This window comes from Peromyscus californicus, unplaced genomic scaffold (genome assembly GCF_007827085.1).
Source record: "Peromyscus californicus insignis strain IS unplaced genomic scaffold, ASM782708v3 Scaffold_20__1_contigs__length_68692818, whole genome shotgun sequence".
Classification (NCBI taxonomy): domain Eukaryota; kingdom Metazoa; phylum Chordata; class Mammalia; order Rodentia; family Cricetidae; genus Peromyscus; species Peromyscus californicus.
The window spans coordinates 63822730-63839338 of NW_026294503.1; the positions used below are offsets into that span (position 1 = coordinate 63822730).

The window sequence follows — 16609 nt, forward strand, 5'->3', positions numbered from 1 at the left end:
ATACCAGCTTTCATCAGCCTCCCTCTCCAGTTGTTTATTATCAGAGAAAATCTAGAGAAATTAGGCTCCCAATAATGGATGTTTGGTTGATTATGCATAGTAACACAATTCAAATTTGGATTAGGTATTAGCCGCCAGCCTATACTGCCTAAAACGGTGACAATGTCTGCTTTCAGAGTGGCCAAGAAGGAACACTGGCTTTCATCAGAGTGCAGAGGGAAAGCCAGGAGCTGTGTCTTCTCAGGAAATAGAAGGTGAGAGGCTGGCAGAGTGGGGTTCAGGACTGAAGGATCTAGGGGTGTTTGGAGACCTAACAGTAGACAGCAAGAGAGGCCTCTTGGAGAGTAGGTAAACACCAAGAGCGTGGTGTGTGGACTATGCTGTGTAAAGCAGAGGGTACAAGGTACACCGGGTCACAGTTGTGATTCTTCATCTCTCCTTTCCTGTACTCCTTCCCTGGACCCCCTGCAACACCTGCAATCCTGAGAAAGAAGTGACTGGAGCTGGGCTTGGCCCCCGTTGGGGGTGGGGCAAGGTCCCGACCTGCCTGAAAGGATTGGGAGAGAAAGGATTGGCAGCCCGTGGGGGAAGGGCTCCTCCTCCAACCATAAATACAAATTTTATTCAAGGTCTTTGTCACCATTTGTCTTCCTCGGGGGGCTGAGGGCCATGTCGGCCCTGTGCATGTCTAATTCCTGATCTGCTCCCCCAGGCTGCATGATGGATGGATCAGAGAAAGCAGGTCTCCGTTCACACCAGCCTCCCCTGCAGAGCCTCAGGCCTCATCCACCCCAAGTCCCAACACCCCTCGCCTTTCCTCCCCACCGTCTCCTCCCTCCACTCAGCAGAGGCCCTCTCTGCCCAGCTCTTCACCCACCCCACTAATCCTAGTTCCCATCACTCCCCTTTGGATCCCCTCACCTTAGCCCCTTTCAGATGCCAGGCTTCTTCACTGGAGCATCATCTGCGCCTATCCTCAGCCCAAGCTGTGAGCAGCAGTGACCAGGCAGGGCTGCAGGAGGCAGCGGTTGTGTTTGGTGTGTGTGGGGTGGGGTGGGGTGGGGGGGAGCAGGCTTGGCTCACAGGGAGCCAAGGGGCCAGCTCTATGAATTTATTCATGTTCTGTTGCTCTTTCCCCACGCTCTGGAATGAAGCTGCCAGCTCACCAGGTTCTCATAGCTTCCCCTGCAGCTGTCACATTAGTCCAAGGGGGGACCTAGTTAGGGCTAAGACCAGTAGGTCTTCCTGGGGCCAAAAAAAAAATCTATGAGAGGATGCTGGGGACTGGGGAGAGGTCAGGGGCATTGTACCCAGAGCCTGTCTGGTGATTGAAGTAGGAAGTCCTGGTGAAGTGGTGAGCGTAAGAATGGGGGGATAGACAGCCAGGGGTGCAGCAAGACAACCAAAGCCTGGCGCAGGGGTGATGGGAAGAAGGTGAGGAGCGGAAGACCTCCGCAATCTCCTAATCAAAGCCTAGCCCAGTCGGAATCCTGCAGTAACCTCTGCCAATGACTCTGCACTTCCACTGTTCCTAATCCCAAATTACACACGTAACTCCTAAAACGAACCTAAATTCCATAACAAGACCCTAAGGGGAATCCTGCCTTTCCTAGAACCCAGGGGGTTCCCCAGAATTTCCCCCAAGGCTACAGCCAGGTGTGAGTCAGAGCGCTAAGGGCCAGACTTTAGATTAGCATGTGATTAGCATATGATTTGCATGTGTTATGTGCCTTCTACTCTGCAGAAGTTTTCATGTTAAATTTTTATGAAGTCTGGCGGAAAGGTCCTGGCTCCTTGAAGATTCTTTCTTTTTGTTCTTTCTCTCATACTTATTGTCACTGACCCAGACGCCCTCTAGGGAAGAAAAGGGGTGAGGGGGTCAGAAATAGAGAGGGTGGGAAGACGCCTGGCAGCATGGCTTCCTTCACTTTACAAGCCTCCGTTTCCTCATCTATTAAGACAGACAGAGAGACAGAGACAGAGAGACACAGAGACAGAGAGACCTCCTGGCTGGTGTCCTGTCGTCAAAATCTGAGAACCCATTCCCTTCCTCCTCTTCAGGGCCAGTGATACTCTCCCTAACCTTCCATGCTTTGCTCTCCTTTCCACTTGGGAGGACGCACAAGCCAGACACAGCATGGGTTGTCTGGCACTAGACCCCTTGTATAAAAAGGAGAGAACTCCGTCCACCTTAGAGGACAGGGCCTTGCATGGGACTGGAGAGGATGTGAGTAAGCGCTTGTTTAATGTGGGTTTTTAACATGTGAGTTCTCATTGCATCCTTCTGGCGTCCCTAAGAGATAGGTGCATTATCCCTATCTGTAAAAGATGAGGAAACTGGGGTCCAGAAGTGGGGGGAGGGTTGTCCAGTTACCATCCTGTAAGGAGATATTCCTAGAATGGGAGGGGGATGTTCTTAGAACCGGGGTTTTGATGTCTCAGCTTCCTTCCCAGTACGTGGAAAAGGGACAATGGCACTAGAGGCGATGCAAAGGCCAGAGAAGCTGGACAGGAGTAGGCAGCACGATTTTTACAGGGACCCAGCAACCTACATGTTGACCACAACAGGCCAGTCTTCACTTCACATGTTCCCAACCTCTGCTCTGGCTGTCAACTCTGGCACCATCAAGTTTCAAATACCGGCTAACAGAAGGCCAAAGTTAGTTACTGAGAACGGTTCAGAGAGAGAAGGGGGCCCAGAAAAAGGAGGGGATGAGAAACGAAGTAAGCGAGGAGAATTTTGCTTCCTGAGCCAAAGGGAAAATTGAAAGTCCCCTTGTGACCAACGGGGAAAAGCCGTTGGCTTGACCTGCACACACACACACACACACACACACACACACACACACAGTTTGCCTTCTTTTGGAGATTATGTGCCCACACTGAAGACTCAGAGGACCCCTGCAGCAGCCAGGCCAGGGTTTCCACTCATCAGCTGGTCAGTCCCCTTGACCTAGAGCCCCATACAGCCTTATTCAAAGCCCTGCTGGTTCCCCAGCGAGTTTAGTAGAGTGCTTCCAAAATGTTTATTAGACCCGAGTACTGATTTTCTTCCTTCCGCAGCCCAGCACATCTATCCAGATGAGGCTTCCAGTCGGCACCCTTTCCTCCTCCCTTTGAGCTGGCACCCCCACCCCTTGGCCCCTGTCACCACCTCTGGCCCTCTCCAGTGTCTGATTAATGAAATGTGGCAATTGGCTGCACAGACAGCTGTCATACCCCTCATTTCTCCGCTGGGATATTGAATCCCTCGCCGGGAGACCGACAGGTTAAAGGAGGTGGATGGGGTGCAGAGAGCTGAAGGAGGGCCGCGGGCTGCTGAGAGCTGACAGCCCAGGAGGAAGCGCCAAGCTCCAAGTCTCCAGGGCTCAGCTAAGTGATGTAGGCCCTAGGATACTCCTTCTGTCCGGGGGCCCCTAGATTTTTCTTTTTTTTATTCTTTGACAAGCAGCAGACTTAACCAGCTCCATACCCAACGCCCTCCGACAATAGCCGACCTCACACTTCTTGGCTTCACCCAGGGCCAACCGTGGCTTCAGTGAGCTCAGCCGGCAACGCCTGAGAGCCCGCGGCGGCAGCCCAGTGCTTCCTGCCATCTTCCATCCCTTCCCTCTCGCTCCCCCTCCTTCCTGCGCTCCCTCCCCCGCGGCCGCGGCCTTTATTAGGGATTCCGCGGCTGTCGGTCCCGCCATCCATCCTGTCCGCCAGCAATTAGGCGGCCAGACAAAGAGCAGCTTCGGATGGATGAGGGTCCCGGCGGATCGGAAATGTGAAGGGTCAGCGCTGCCGCCCGCGGCGCACCCCGCTCCCCCTTCCGCATAATCACCCGCTGCCCGTCACTCAGCCGGCCGCCCGGGAGCTCCGGGGCCCGGGAGAGGGCGGGGCTGGGACTGCAACCTAGGCACCCGGGCCTGGGTGGAGCAGACTCCTGCAGGTGCGGCTCCTGCCGGGGAGTGAACGGTCCTCCGGGGCACCAGCAGAGGAAGAGGAAGGAATTTGGGCATCCCCTAAGGCGAACTTGGTACCCGTGGCCCGAGGCCTTCCTGAGGGGAAGCGGAGACTAACTAGTTGCCCGAGAGAGGCAGATCAAAGTCCTGGGTGTCCCCTGCTGGGAGACTGGAGGACTAAGCCTTTAGGGTCTCCATTCCCCGGCAAATGGAACTAAACCCGAGGCCACCCCTTTCGGCGGAAACGCCAGGCCTCTAGCCTATGGCGCCTCCTATCGGACTAGAATGACACTGCGTTTCTTATCCCCGCTCTCCTGAGTTAAAACCATCCATATCAAATCAAGAAATGCTCCAAATCCGGGCGAACCCAAGTGGAGCCAAGAGGAAGTTCAAGGAGTCCAGGTTTTACTGCGGATTCTTTGGCGCTGGCTCCCAGCTGCCAAATCAACATCTCAATCTGACAATTAGTGGTCCCGGGTTGGGGGGGCGGGGAAAGGGCCCTTGACGCCCGGGCCGCCGAGCCCTCCCGGCGGGAGGCAGAGGTGGGCGGTGCTGGCAGTGATGAACGACTCAGGGGGGGCCCAGGGCCCCGAGCGCGCATTCATTACTCCACTGACAGGCGGACAGGGGCCGGGTGGGCGGCGAGTGGACGTGCCGGGAAAGAGGCCAGTGGCAGACGCGGGAGCAAGGGAGCGTTTAACAGTCCCATCGCTCCCTCTATTCCTGGCTTTTCACTCCGACCCTGGCCTTGGCTACCTTGAACTTGGCCTCCTGGTTGTTGGCCATCCCCTTAATTAAAGAACTGCAGAAGGGAATCGGAGATGGAGACAAACTCTGCCCTTGGATTGGGCGATTTAAGGTCAAATACCGAGAAAGGATGTAGACAGGCTTTAAGAGTAGGTGGTTTGGGTGCCTGACCTCAGAAGGATTGTGCGTGATTGCTCACTCAGACAAAGGTGTGTGCGTGGCCGTGATTGATAGAGCAGACGGTGCATCAGCGCCAGTACTATGAGTGCCAGTGCCAGGGATGTGTTCCCCCGGATTTCATCAGTGGAGGATGAGCCACCACACCCTCCCTGCCTGCGTGTGCCCCCCTTCGGCTCGCTGTCAGTTCTGTCTGCAGTTCTGGGGGGGATGGCAGTGCACAGGGTGACAGCTGAGGTGTGCTCCTGAGGGTATGTGACATGTTAACTGTGAGAGTGCTGTGACCACTGATCTCTTCTAGCACCTTCCCAGAGCGAGCGTTGAAAGCAGTGGACACGCTCCCCTCCCCAAAGTCTAGATACCTAATTGCTTGGTCTTGGAGAAAGGAATCACTGCCAGAGTTCTATCTAAGCTACAGCCCGACTTATAGAGCATCTACAGTCTCCAGTATAAGATGTGGTCTCCAACCCAGCTGGTCTCCCCTAGCTGGTAGTGATCTGGGAGGAAGGAGTGGCTCCTGAGCAGACACCTGTGTGATGTGCTGGGTGAGAAAACCCAGATCTTTGACTCTCCAAGAGAATCCATTTCTTAGGGCCCAGGGAAACAGTAGTTGCCGGAGACCCCAGTGTTTGGACTCTTGAGCCTAGTTCACACCTTGGGAAGATAATGCTAATTACACTACAATCATCTCTTTTCATCTGGCTTTGTCTCCAACCTTCCACTCCATTCTCAAACCATCCTGAAGTTGAGCCTGGCCTCTCCAGGGCTGAATCTCCTCGACCTACAGAGCAGGGGATTCTGGGTCTCTGGAACATTGCTTTATACAGGGCACCTCGAAGGCAGGTTCCATTTGCCTTGGTCTTTCCAGGGCTGGATTGTTCTTGGGGGGCCTCTAGAGTTTTGTCTCTTTCCCCTATGATCTCTTCCGAATTTGTCTCCCCAGGTTTGGGGTGATCTTGTTCCTCTTTGGGCTCCTACCGGGGATTAACCCGGTGCAATAGGGCAGTGCTGTGGGGATCAAAGCCGTAGGGTAGAGCTCCCTTGTTGTCACAACTGAGAACACAAGAATGACCAGGCCATGCCAGGGCACGGCCGCCTTCGCTTCTCATTCCGGGCACAGGCGCCTGGTCGATGCCTTGCTGTCCACCCCTCTTGCAAACGGCCCTCCTCCTGGCCCCCGCCCCCTCCGCCCGCCTGGAAAAGGCAAATTTGACATTTTTAAATCCCGAGCCTTAGAGGGATCGATGCGGCCCGAGGGCCCCGCCCGGGGTCGATATTCCTGATTGGGAAGCGGCCGCTGAGCGGAGCCGGCGTGTAAATCACCCGGACTGGGGGGGGTGAGGTGGTGGGGTGGGGGGCGGTGGGTATCGGGGAACCTACTGAATCCCAGGCGCGCTCAGCGGGAAGGGTCCGGGTCCAGGCAGGACGGAGGGCGACCGGATGAGAAAGACAGGCTTTAAAAGAAGGGGAGAGGAGCCCTCCCAGGGCCTCCCCCCTCCCTCGTCTGGCCCTGCCAACTCCAGCGGCCGACTCCGGTCTCGCTTCAGCGGCCGCCATCCTCCGTTGCCCCTGGAGCCGCGAGGGAGGCCGGTGTCGGAGGCAGCCATGCAGCGTCTCCTCTTCGGCCGCTCCCGCGGGGCCCCGGCTTCGGCGGCGGCTGTCACGGAGCCGACAGGCTGGGCTGGCGGGGAAGAGGCGGGTGGCGGGTGGCGGGTGCTGGGGGCGCGGGGAGGGGGGCTCGGGGGGGGGTAAGGTAGCTGGGAAGCTCGCGCAGTTCTCGCTCAGTGGGCGCAACAGATGTTTGCAGAATCGAGGGGCAGCAAGGTGGTCCAGGGTAGCGAGGGGCGCGGGGGCGAGGGGACGTGGGCACACTTAGGGATGAGCCTGGCCGACCTGTGAGGGTGAGCCGGCACTCGAGGGCGCCCCGGCACGAGGGAACCGGCGAAAGGTTAAGAAACTCTTGGCCGCACCTGGTTAATCGCCTGGGCCTCCAGCCCTGGCCGCGTTCGGGTGGGGAAACCGAGGCAGCTGAGATCGAGGGGGCGGGCCAGGACGGTGGAAAGCGGAATCAGTGATGAAGGTTGGGGTGGCAATCAGTTTCCTCGTGGGTTTCTGTAGTAACCAAGGCCAAGCCTGGGCCAGGAGCGGGTAAATATGTTACCATGCCCTCGACAGCTGCTCACTCTCCCCTCCCGCTTCAGCTTGTCAGATCCCACCCCCACCCCCCACCCCGCGCCAGTTTATAGAACAACAATTTGGGGAAAACAATCCCGGCCAAGTGACGGCCCCGTAATTGTGACAAAGTGAGTGCGGGCGGCTGGAGAGAGCGCTCGGGCGGGAGCGCAGCGGGGTGAGGCGCTGGCAGGGGCGCCTGGCGCCCACCCCGTCACCCCCTTGTTCTCATTCCGGTCACCTCATCCCTCTCCTTGACTCTTCTCCAATTCCTCTTCCCTAGGCCCCTTGCGCCTCCCTTCTCTCGTTTCTCCATCGCTCTGCCCTTTCCTCACAGTGACAGCTCTTCTCTCGCCCCTCCACCGACCCTCCCCCAGACGCGCCTTTTCCTCGCTCATTTCTCACTCTCTCCTCCACCCTCCACTCTCTTCTCCATCTTTTCCTCGCGCTTCCATTGCCCTCGGGCCCCAGGCTCCACCGCAAAATCTGCTTGGTTCCCCTTGCTGGTCCTTCCTTCCAGGGCTGGGCCCCGCGCCTCCATCCATCCATCCATCCATCCATCCATCCATCCATCCATCCATCCATCCCTCCGTCCCGGGCACTTCTGGGTTCCTGCTGCTCCCGGGAGGCCAGGCTGCCCGCCGGTCCCCTCCCCTCCCTCCCGCCGCGGCGGGCGGTCCGCACCGGGGCTCCCGGCAGGCACCCTGAGCGAGTTTGTTTGTCCAGAGGCGGCGGCGGCGGCGGCCCGCGTGTTTGCCCAGCTTAGCGCGCCCGCCGCGCAGTGCGGGCCCAATTAAGTCTCATTCATTATTCAGTGGCCCTGTCGCCGCCCCCACCCCTCCGCCCCCCCAGTCCCCAGCCGTGGCTGGGCTGTCGTTTCGCTGCCCCTCCTCGGCCCTAAAAAGGCCTTATCTGGAGCTGCCTTCTCATCCCCAACTAGGGGTAGGGGGTGTTGGGGGGAGCTAGAACATTCTGCCTCCTGTTGGCATGTGACCCTAAGTGAGGCCCACTGGCTCTATCCCTACCTCTCGTCAAGACCAGAAGATCTTGTAGATCCAAGCTTCTTTATAAAAAAAAAAAAAGAAAGAAACTGAAGCTCAGGAGAGGGTGTGACTTGGCCAAGGTCACTGAACCGCACCAGGGATTGGAGCCTGGAATATTGAAGGCGTTGTGTGTGCCGCCAGCTCCATTCCAGCTACGAAGGAAGAAGGCGGTTCCTCTCCCCCTGAGTCCCGCTGTGGTCATACTCTTCCGAAGAAAACGCGCTCCTGTATCCCTTGCTAGCTAGTGTGCTTTCCCTTTGCTTCAGGCTGCAGGGTCAGAACAGCTTCGAGGCTCTCTGGATCTGGGGCTCTGCAGGGTCAGGCTCATGTTTGGGTGTGGAGTCCCCTAAAACTGGAAGACCTAGAAGTAAGACAGGGAGGTAAAATAGAGGGGGTTGATGGGCGCTCCCTTTTGCATACGGGTGGATGTCTGTCCCTTAAGAAATTAGAAGTAGCCGGGCGGTGGTGGCGCACGCCCTTAGTCCCAGCACTCGGGAGGCAGAGTCAGGTGGATCTCTGTGAGTTCGAGGCCAGCCTGGGCTAGAGAGTAAGTTCCAGGAAAGGCGCAAAGCTACACAGAGAAACTCTGTCTTGAAAAACCAAAAAAAAAAAAAAAAAAAAGAAAAAGAAAAAAGAAAGAAATTAGAAGTAATACTACAATGGCCATCTTGAAGCTCTTGCTTGGAGCATGGAGAGAAGCATGCAGCCCGAAGTGGGAGAGGGAGAAGAGGTAATCAAGAATTTAATTTTATTGATGGGATCGCCTTTTTTCTCCCTCAGGTAGCCGCACAGTCGGGACAGCTTTGGCCTGGGGTGTCCCAACCTTGCGAAAAGGTGATCAGGGACTTTTTTGGGGGGGAACCTCCCTTCCGTAAGCGGCACCGCCACCTGGCGGTTGTAGTGACGTTCTGCAAGAGGTGCGCTCCGCCGGGAGTGGGGCGCGGTTCCAGGCCCTATCATGGAAAATGGGGCGAGCCTGGGGAGAGCTTCCTACAGTTATCCCAGAGGGCGGGCAGGGGAAGGTAGGACCGGAAGGTGACTCCGAAGGGGCTGACGAGGGCTTCGGGGAGGGGCCTGGCGGAGGTGGCCTGACTTCAGACACACAGTCAGCAGCACTGAGGGGCAAAGTCCACTTGTGTGGAAGTGGGAGCAGAGAGAGAAAGAGAGAGAGGAGAAGGGCCATTTTGATCCTATGGTCAAAGGAAGTAACTAGTCTGAAGCGGCCTGAGCAGCCAGGTACTGCTGTCTACCGGGACTGCCTGGGGGTGAGTTCGCTTGAAGTAGCTAGGGCATGTTGGCAGGCACTCTCAGGCACTGGATTTGATATTCTGAGGATTTTTGCAGCCTCTTTGCAGAGGCTCTTCAGTCTTGTTTGGGAACAGGATGGTTGAGCTGTGGGGTGCTAAGGTCTAGGTCAAAATGCTTTCCAGAATGTTTAAGTGGAAGGAATTCAGGATCCCTTTCAAGTTTGACTTGTGGGAAATTTTCATGGCCTGGGGAGATGGGAAGGCTGGAGAGAGGCTCAAACCTTGGGCCACACACACATGGAGTTAAAGGGGTGGGCGTTTAGATAAGGCACTGGCTTTCAGAAGGTTTTGAAATTTTGAAAAAGTGTTCTGTTACTCTCCGCCCCCCATCCCCCTTGAACCATTAAGGGGAGGTCTGAAATGTAAGCTGCTTTTTCTTCTTCCTTTTTTTTTCTTTTTTCTTTTTTGGTTTTTCGAGACAGGGTTTCTCTATGTAGCTTTGGAGCCTCTCCTGGAACTCGCTCTGTAGACCACGATGGCCTCGAACTCACAGAGATCAGCCTGGCTCTGCCTCCTGAGTGCTGGGATTAAAGGCGTGTGCCACCACCGCCCGGCGTAAGCTGCTGCTTCTTCTTCTTTCTTCTTCTTCTTCTTCTTCTTCTTCTTCTTCTTCTTCTTCTTCTTCTTCTTCTTCTTCTTCTTCTTCTTCTTCTTCTTCTTCTTCTTCTTTTGTTTGTTTGTCGATACAGGGTTTCTCTGTGTAGCTTTGGAGCCTGTCCTGGATCTCACTTTGTAGTGAGGCTGGCCCGAACTCACAGAGATTCGCCTGGCTGGGAGTAAAGGTGTGCGCCACCACCGCCTGGCTGCTTCTTCTTTTTAAAATTTACTTCATGTGTATGAGTGTATTCCTTGTATCTATGTGTGTGTACCGCATAGTGCTTGATACCCTCGGAGACCGGAAGAGGGCATCTATGAGCTGCCATGTGGGCGCTGGGAACTGAACGGGGGTCCTCTGGAAGAGCAGTAAGTAACCCCCGGGCCATCTTTCTAGTCCCAAGCTTCTAATTTGTTTGTTTGTTGTTGTTGTTTTTGGGTTTTTTGTTTTGGTTTGGTTTTTGGTTCAGGCACCTAGTTCTCAGTATCTCAACTGAAAACATTTAGAACATTCTCATCCCTGAGCGTGGTAGCAGATACTGTGAGCCCACTATTTGGGGAGATGGGGGCAGGGAGAGCAGGGGCTCAAGGGCACCCTCAGCTATGGCCGCATAAGACCAGCTTGGCTACATCAGACTGTGTCTCCAAAATAAATAAATACTAATAAATTTTAAACCGAAGCACTCTCCTCCCCTAAATTTCGAGCCACTGTATCAGGCCTGGGGTGCTAACACAAGAGACAGCTAACACCCAAGAGCCCATCAGGGAGGAGCGGACTTGACTTGCATTACGGAGAAATGGTCTTCTGTGTTGGGGATTGGATGTAGTCTGATGAGTCTGCTTTTTCCCCACTCTTTCCATCTCTTAGGGTCTAAGGAAACTCTCGGGACTATGGTGATTCTCACAGAGGATCTTGAGATTTCTGCATTCTGATCAATGTCAAATGCCACTGGATTTGTTCTGAGACTCTTGCCATAGAGGATGGCAAAAGGCCTCCTGGTGACCTATACCCTTTGGGCTTTCGGGGGTCCTGTCGGACTCCACCACCTGTATCTGGGAAGGGACAGCCATGCCCTGCTCTGGATGCTTACCCTGGGAGGTGGTGGGTTGGGCTGGCTCTGGGAGTTCTGGAAACTCCCAAGCTTTGTTGCTCAAGCCAACAGAGCCCAGGGTCGGAAACAGAGGCCAGGAGAGGGGAGACCACCTCTGAGTCTCCTTCGCTTTGTTGCCCAGATGATAGTGGGTATCTATTTTGGTCTCGTGGCTCTGATTAGCCTTTCTTCCATGGCCAACTTCTACATTGTGGGCCTTCCGTTGGCAGTTGGCTTGGGGGTCTTGCTAGTGGCTGCTGTTGGCAACGAAACGTCAGACTTTAAGAACACTTTAGGAGCAGCTTTCCTCACTTCCCCTGTGTTCTATGGCCGCCCCATAGCCATCCTGCCCATCAGTCTGGCTGCCAGCGTCACAGCCCAGAAGCATCGCCGATACAAAGCTTCCTCGGAGTCAGAGACCATTAGCGTGCGGCTCTACCGTCTGGGCTTGGCTTACCTCGCCTTCACAGGCCCACTGGCATATAGTGTCCTGTGCAACACAGCTGCCACCCTTAGCTACGTGGCAGAAACCCTTGGTTCCTTCTTGAGTTGGTTCAGCTTTTTCCCGCTTCTTGGCCGCCTCATGGAGTCTGTCTTCCTTCTGCCTTGCCGGATCTGGTGGCTACTGGTTGGGGATCCTGGCTTCAACAGCAGACAGTTCCAGGAGTGGGAAAGGCTCTATGAATTTGTTGACAGTTTTCAGGATGAGAAACGTCAGCTGGCTTACCAGGTAAGTCTTTCTTTTCCGGTAAGTCCCCCGGAATAGGGAATGTGTTCTGAGGTCTGCTGGCTGAGCCCTGAAAGGGTACCCTGGCTTCTTTGGGCTTCTGTGTGTACTGCTTGAAGGTATTACTGATGAGAAATACATATGAATAATAGTTTTTTAAAAATATTTATTTATTATGTATACAGTGTTCTGTTTGCATGTATCCCTGCAGGCCAGAAGAGGGCACCAGATCTCAATACAGATGGTTGTGAGCCACCATGTGGTTGCTGGGAATTGAACTCAGGACCTCTGGAAGAGCAGCCAGTACTTCTGAACCATCTCTCCAGTCCTTTTTTGCTCTTTAGAGACAGTTTCTCTGTGTAGCCATGACTGTCCTGGAACTCAGAGACCCGCCTGCCTCTGTCTCCCAAGTGCTGGGATTAAAGGCGTGCGCCACCACCGCCTGGCTGAATAATACTTTTTATTGAAGTTTAATATATAAAGTGTACATGCCCCTCAGGTTAAGGAATGGAACACCACCAGCTCCAGGAAGATTTCTTCCTAGCCCTTCCCATTCTATACTCTTGCCTTGGAGGTTACCTCCTTTCTGCCTTCTGTTACTGTGGATTAGGGGTGGTGTAGGAGATTAGATCCAGAACCCCTGGGTATGCTACATGAACACTGTAACACTGAGCCACATCCCGAGTCCTATCATGATATATTAGGTTAAAAAATTTATTATTGCCGGGTGGTGGTGGCGCATGCCTTTAATCCCAGCACTCGGGAGGCCGAACCAGGCGGATCTCTGTGAGTTCAAGGCCAGCCTGGGCTACAGAGCGAGATCCAGGAAAGGCTCCAAAACTACACAGAGAAACCCTGTCTCGAAAAACAAAAACAAAACAAAACAAAAATTTATTATTGTGTATGTGTCCATGTGCCACAACATGAATGTAGGGGTCAGAGGAGAGGCCAGTCGACAAGACTGGAGTCTCTCTTTCCCACCAAGTGTGTTCCAGCGATCCAACTCAGATCATCAGACTTGTCCTAAATACCTTTATCTACTGACCCATCTTGTCAGCCCAGTGTTTTTGTTTGTTTTTGAGACACTCTCACTATGTAGCCTTTGACCTGGAACCCAAAATGTAAACCAGGCTGGCCTCGAACTTGTGATCCTTCTGCTTCTACTTCGGCCTCCCAAGTGCTGGATATTATTATTATTATTATTATTATTTTGGTTTTTCAAGACAGGGTTTCTCTGTGTAACAGCCCTGGATGTCCTGCCACTTGCTTTGTAGACCAGGCTGGCTTCGAACTCACTGAGATCCACTTGTCTCTGCCTCCCAAGTGCTGAATATTAACAGCACATGCCACTGTATCAGCTAGGTGAGTTTTTTGTTGTTGTTGTTTGTTTGCTACATTTATAATACTACCATGCACACAGATATACAGCTGGTTCTGCACACTCAAGGATATTTGTAGCAGTCCCTTAAACAATTGTTTACTCAGGAATCAGTCTTTCTAGGTTGAGAACAGTGGCTTTTCTTTTTCTTCTTTCTTTTATTTTTTAATTTTTTGAGACAGGTTTTCTCTGTGTAGTTTTGGAGCCTGTCCTGGATTCTCGCGCTGTAGACCAGGCTGGCCTCGAACTCACAGAGATCCGCCTGCCTCTGCCTCCCGAGTGCTGGGAGTAAAGGCGTGCGCCACCACCGCCCGGCTGAACAGCGGCTTTTCTAATCTTCAGCAGAATGCTCCATGATTTTCTCTGTGGGAATTCAGACAGGCTCTCACTGTGTGCTAGCTGGTGTTAAGTCCTCTCCCCACTTGCTTCAGCCTGTCTTTGCTGGGGTGTCAGACCTGAGCTGCCACAAATGGCTCTCGGATTTTTTTCAAGGGTTAGAGATTTCTTGTCAACCACAGAGCATTTCCCGAAACTCACTGCAGATTTCTTTCTTTCTTTCCTTCTTTCTTTCTTTCCTTCTTCTTTCTTTCTTTCTTTCTTTCTTTCTTTCTTTCTTTCTTTCTTTCTTTCTTTCTTTCTTTCTTTTTCTTTCTTTTTTCTTTGCCTGAGTTTTGTCTATTCTTGAACAGCAAATACATGGGATCACCTAGTACGGATCTGGCATTTTTCATCCAGCATCATGTTCACAAGATGTAGCTAACATGCAATTTGAAATAGTTTGTGTTAATTCTATATCATATCCTACTCACAGCTATTTATTTACTCTATTGTTAATATTTAGGTCGCTTCTAGTTTAAGCCTTTTTTTTTTTTTTTCTTTCGAGACGGGGTTTCTCTGTGTAGTTTTAGAGCCTGGCCTGGAACTTGCTCTGTAGACCAGGCTGGCCTTGAATTCACAGAGATCTGCCTGGCTCTGCCTCCCGTGCTGGGATTAAAGCCATGCGCCCCTGCCTCCCGGCTCTTTTCAGGACTTTGGTGGATATATGTACACTCATTTCTTCTGTGGGGAGGAGATAGTGTCAAGGATGTGAAGTTCTCGGTTGGAAATGCATTTGTGGTTAAAGGCATCCTAGCTCTTACATGACACCCAGTGTTTTATTTTTTGAGGTGGGGGGTGCTTTTATTTGTTTGAGTTGTTTTGTTTTTCTTACTGTTGTGGATCAAACCCAGGACCTTACTCTAGTTAGGGACATGCTCTGCTAAGGAATTTCCCCTTGGCCCAAAGGGCTGAAATTCTGTCTGAGGCTCTGGGCTAGTCTAGATCCCAAATAGGCTGGGGTTAGCAAGAAGCAGGGAGAGACCCAGGGCTCCGAGCACTTATGAGATGCTCATTTGTGAGCTCTGTTTCCCCAAGGTTTTGGGCCTTCCAGAAGGGGCAACCAATGAAGAAATACATCGGAGTTACCGCGACCTGGTGAAGGTCTGGCACCCGGACCACAACCGGCACCAGACAGAAGAGGCCCAGAGGCACTTCCTGGAGATCCAGGCTGCGTATGAAGTCTTAAGTCAGCCCAGGAAACCCAGAGCATCCTGGAGGTGAAAAGCAACATCGAGGTTGGACTCACTCTCGGCAGAGCTGGGCAGCATATTCACACCCTCGCATCCCAAAAGTGTTAGCGAGGCTGCTTGCAGCGGAGACGAAAACTTTAAAGGGACGAGAAAGTTTATGGTAGAGAATGTATTTATGTTCTGAATTTCTAAGTTCTTGGCTACGGTATTCTTGACTCTATTTTCTTAAACCATATAGTGAAAGGTAAATTATAAAATCAATAAAATATCTTTCAAAGAATAACCCACCGTATTCTATCGCAGTACATTGATGTACGATGGAGGAAGGTTATTTTAATGTTTATAAATGTGTAAAGCACTGGGTTGGGAGACTGAAAAATATGAAGATTCTAATATTTCAAATACTGTCATATGACAAAAGGGATTCCAAGAGGTAAGACAGAGTTTAGAGATGTCAAAGTCCCAGAAAAAATGTTTTTATTCCATTTATACTTTCCTGTTTTATACTTTTCCCAAAAGGAACAAGTTGCTGTGGCATGGGCGAATCGCTTCTAATTGGAACAGTGTTGTAGAGTCCCTCATGGGTTTTGAACGGGCAGAATTCTCAGGTCTGTTCAGGACTTGAAGTCTGATTGTGAGCATCATGCCTCTCTCTCAGGAGCATCTATTCCCAGAGGGGATCATAACATGGGTATAGAAATATCAAAGTCTGCCCTGTTCTCTGCTTTGAACTAAATGTCATAGGACTATAAATGATGTATTAGGGTATTGGAAGAGGAGCAGATAATGTTATTTTATGGGGATCTGTAGACCAGGCTGGCCTGGAATTCACAGAGATAAACCTGCCTCTGCCTCTGGTCCTGGGAATAAAGGCCTGTGCCATCATGCTTCCAAAGTGGTGGTGGTGAGTTTTAATTGTCAACTTAACACTGTCTTGAATTACGAGAGAGAGAGAGAGAGAGAGAGAGAGAGAGAGAGAGAGAGAGAGAGAGTCATCATTGAGGCATTATCTACGTGAGGTTGACTTATGGGGAGGTCTGTGGGGGATTTTCTTAACTAGGATAACTGTGAAGTGGGAAAACCCAGCTTGAACGCAGACAGTACCATTTTCATAGACTGGGCCCGGAATTGAATGAAAAAGGAAAATAAACTGTGTACCGGCATGCACCCATTCAGGCTCTGTTCCTGATTACGGAGTCCGTGTGACCAGAGCCCTCGAGCTCCTGCCTTGACTTCCCACATGATGGACTGTGCCTCGCCTGGAAGCTGAAAGGAATCCTAAGTTACTCTTGTCAGGGTCTTTCATCACAGCAACGGGAGCTGAAACTGAGACAGGACTGATGGGAAGATTCATGATTCTATATCTCGTGTGTCTTTAAGGCAACTCCGGGAAGCCCCGGGCAACTACCACTTTGTGGATTTCAAGGAGGCCTTATTAAATTCCAGCTGGATGTGGAAAAAGAGGCCAGGATGTTTCCCTTTGCAGTGGAAGACTGAAGACCAGAAACATGTTAAAATTATACTGTTTTTTTTTGTTTGTTTGTTTTTTTTGCTTTTCCAGTGTGTTTTAGTCACACTTTTTCCCCAAAAGTATTAAAATTTAAAAACCCTAAAAGAGGGCTGGGGGTGGTCACACACATCTTTGACCCCAGTACTCAGAGACAGAGGCAGGCAGATCTTGGTGAATTCAAGGGCAGCCTGGTCTACATAAAGAGTTGTAGACCAGCCAGGGCAAGAGTAAGAACTGTCTCAAACAAACAAGCAAAAACAAGAAATAACAACAATAAAAGGAAGTTACTAAAAACTGAACAAATGAATTGTCCTTATTTTATTGCTAAGCTGAGTTAATAAAATCTAA

The 16609-nt window shown here is 52.1% G+C and overlaps 1 protein-coding gene across 1 annotated transcript; it reads left to right on the top strand.

Moving 5' to 3' along the window:
- The first annotated feature begins 10097 nt into the window (after positions 1-10097).
- Dnajc22 (DnaJ heat shock protein family (Hsp40) member C22) lies at positions 10098-15741 on the top strand. The gene is made up of 2 exons (XM_052747516.1): positions 10098-11808; positions 14597-15741. Exons 1-2 carry the CDS (start codon positions 10969-10971, stop codon positions 14780-14782), a joined length of 1026 nt encoding a protein of 341 aa, XP_052603476.1. The 5' UTR covers positions 10098-10968; the 3' UTR covers positions 14783-15741.
- The last annotated feature ends 868 nt before the right edge of the window (positions 15742-16609 follow it).

What these genes read in the sequence shown, in the direction of transcription:
- Dnajc22 (XM_052747516.1), top strand. Translation starts at nt 10,969, where the DNA reads ATGGCAAAAGGCCTCCTGGTGACCTATACCCTTTGGGCTTTCGGGGGT. An exon ending in AACGTCAGCTGGCTTACCAG is followed by an intron (nt 11,809 to 14,596) that starts GTAAGTCTTTCT and finishes TGTTTCCCCAAG; the next exon opens with GTTTTGGGCCTTCCAGAAGG.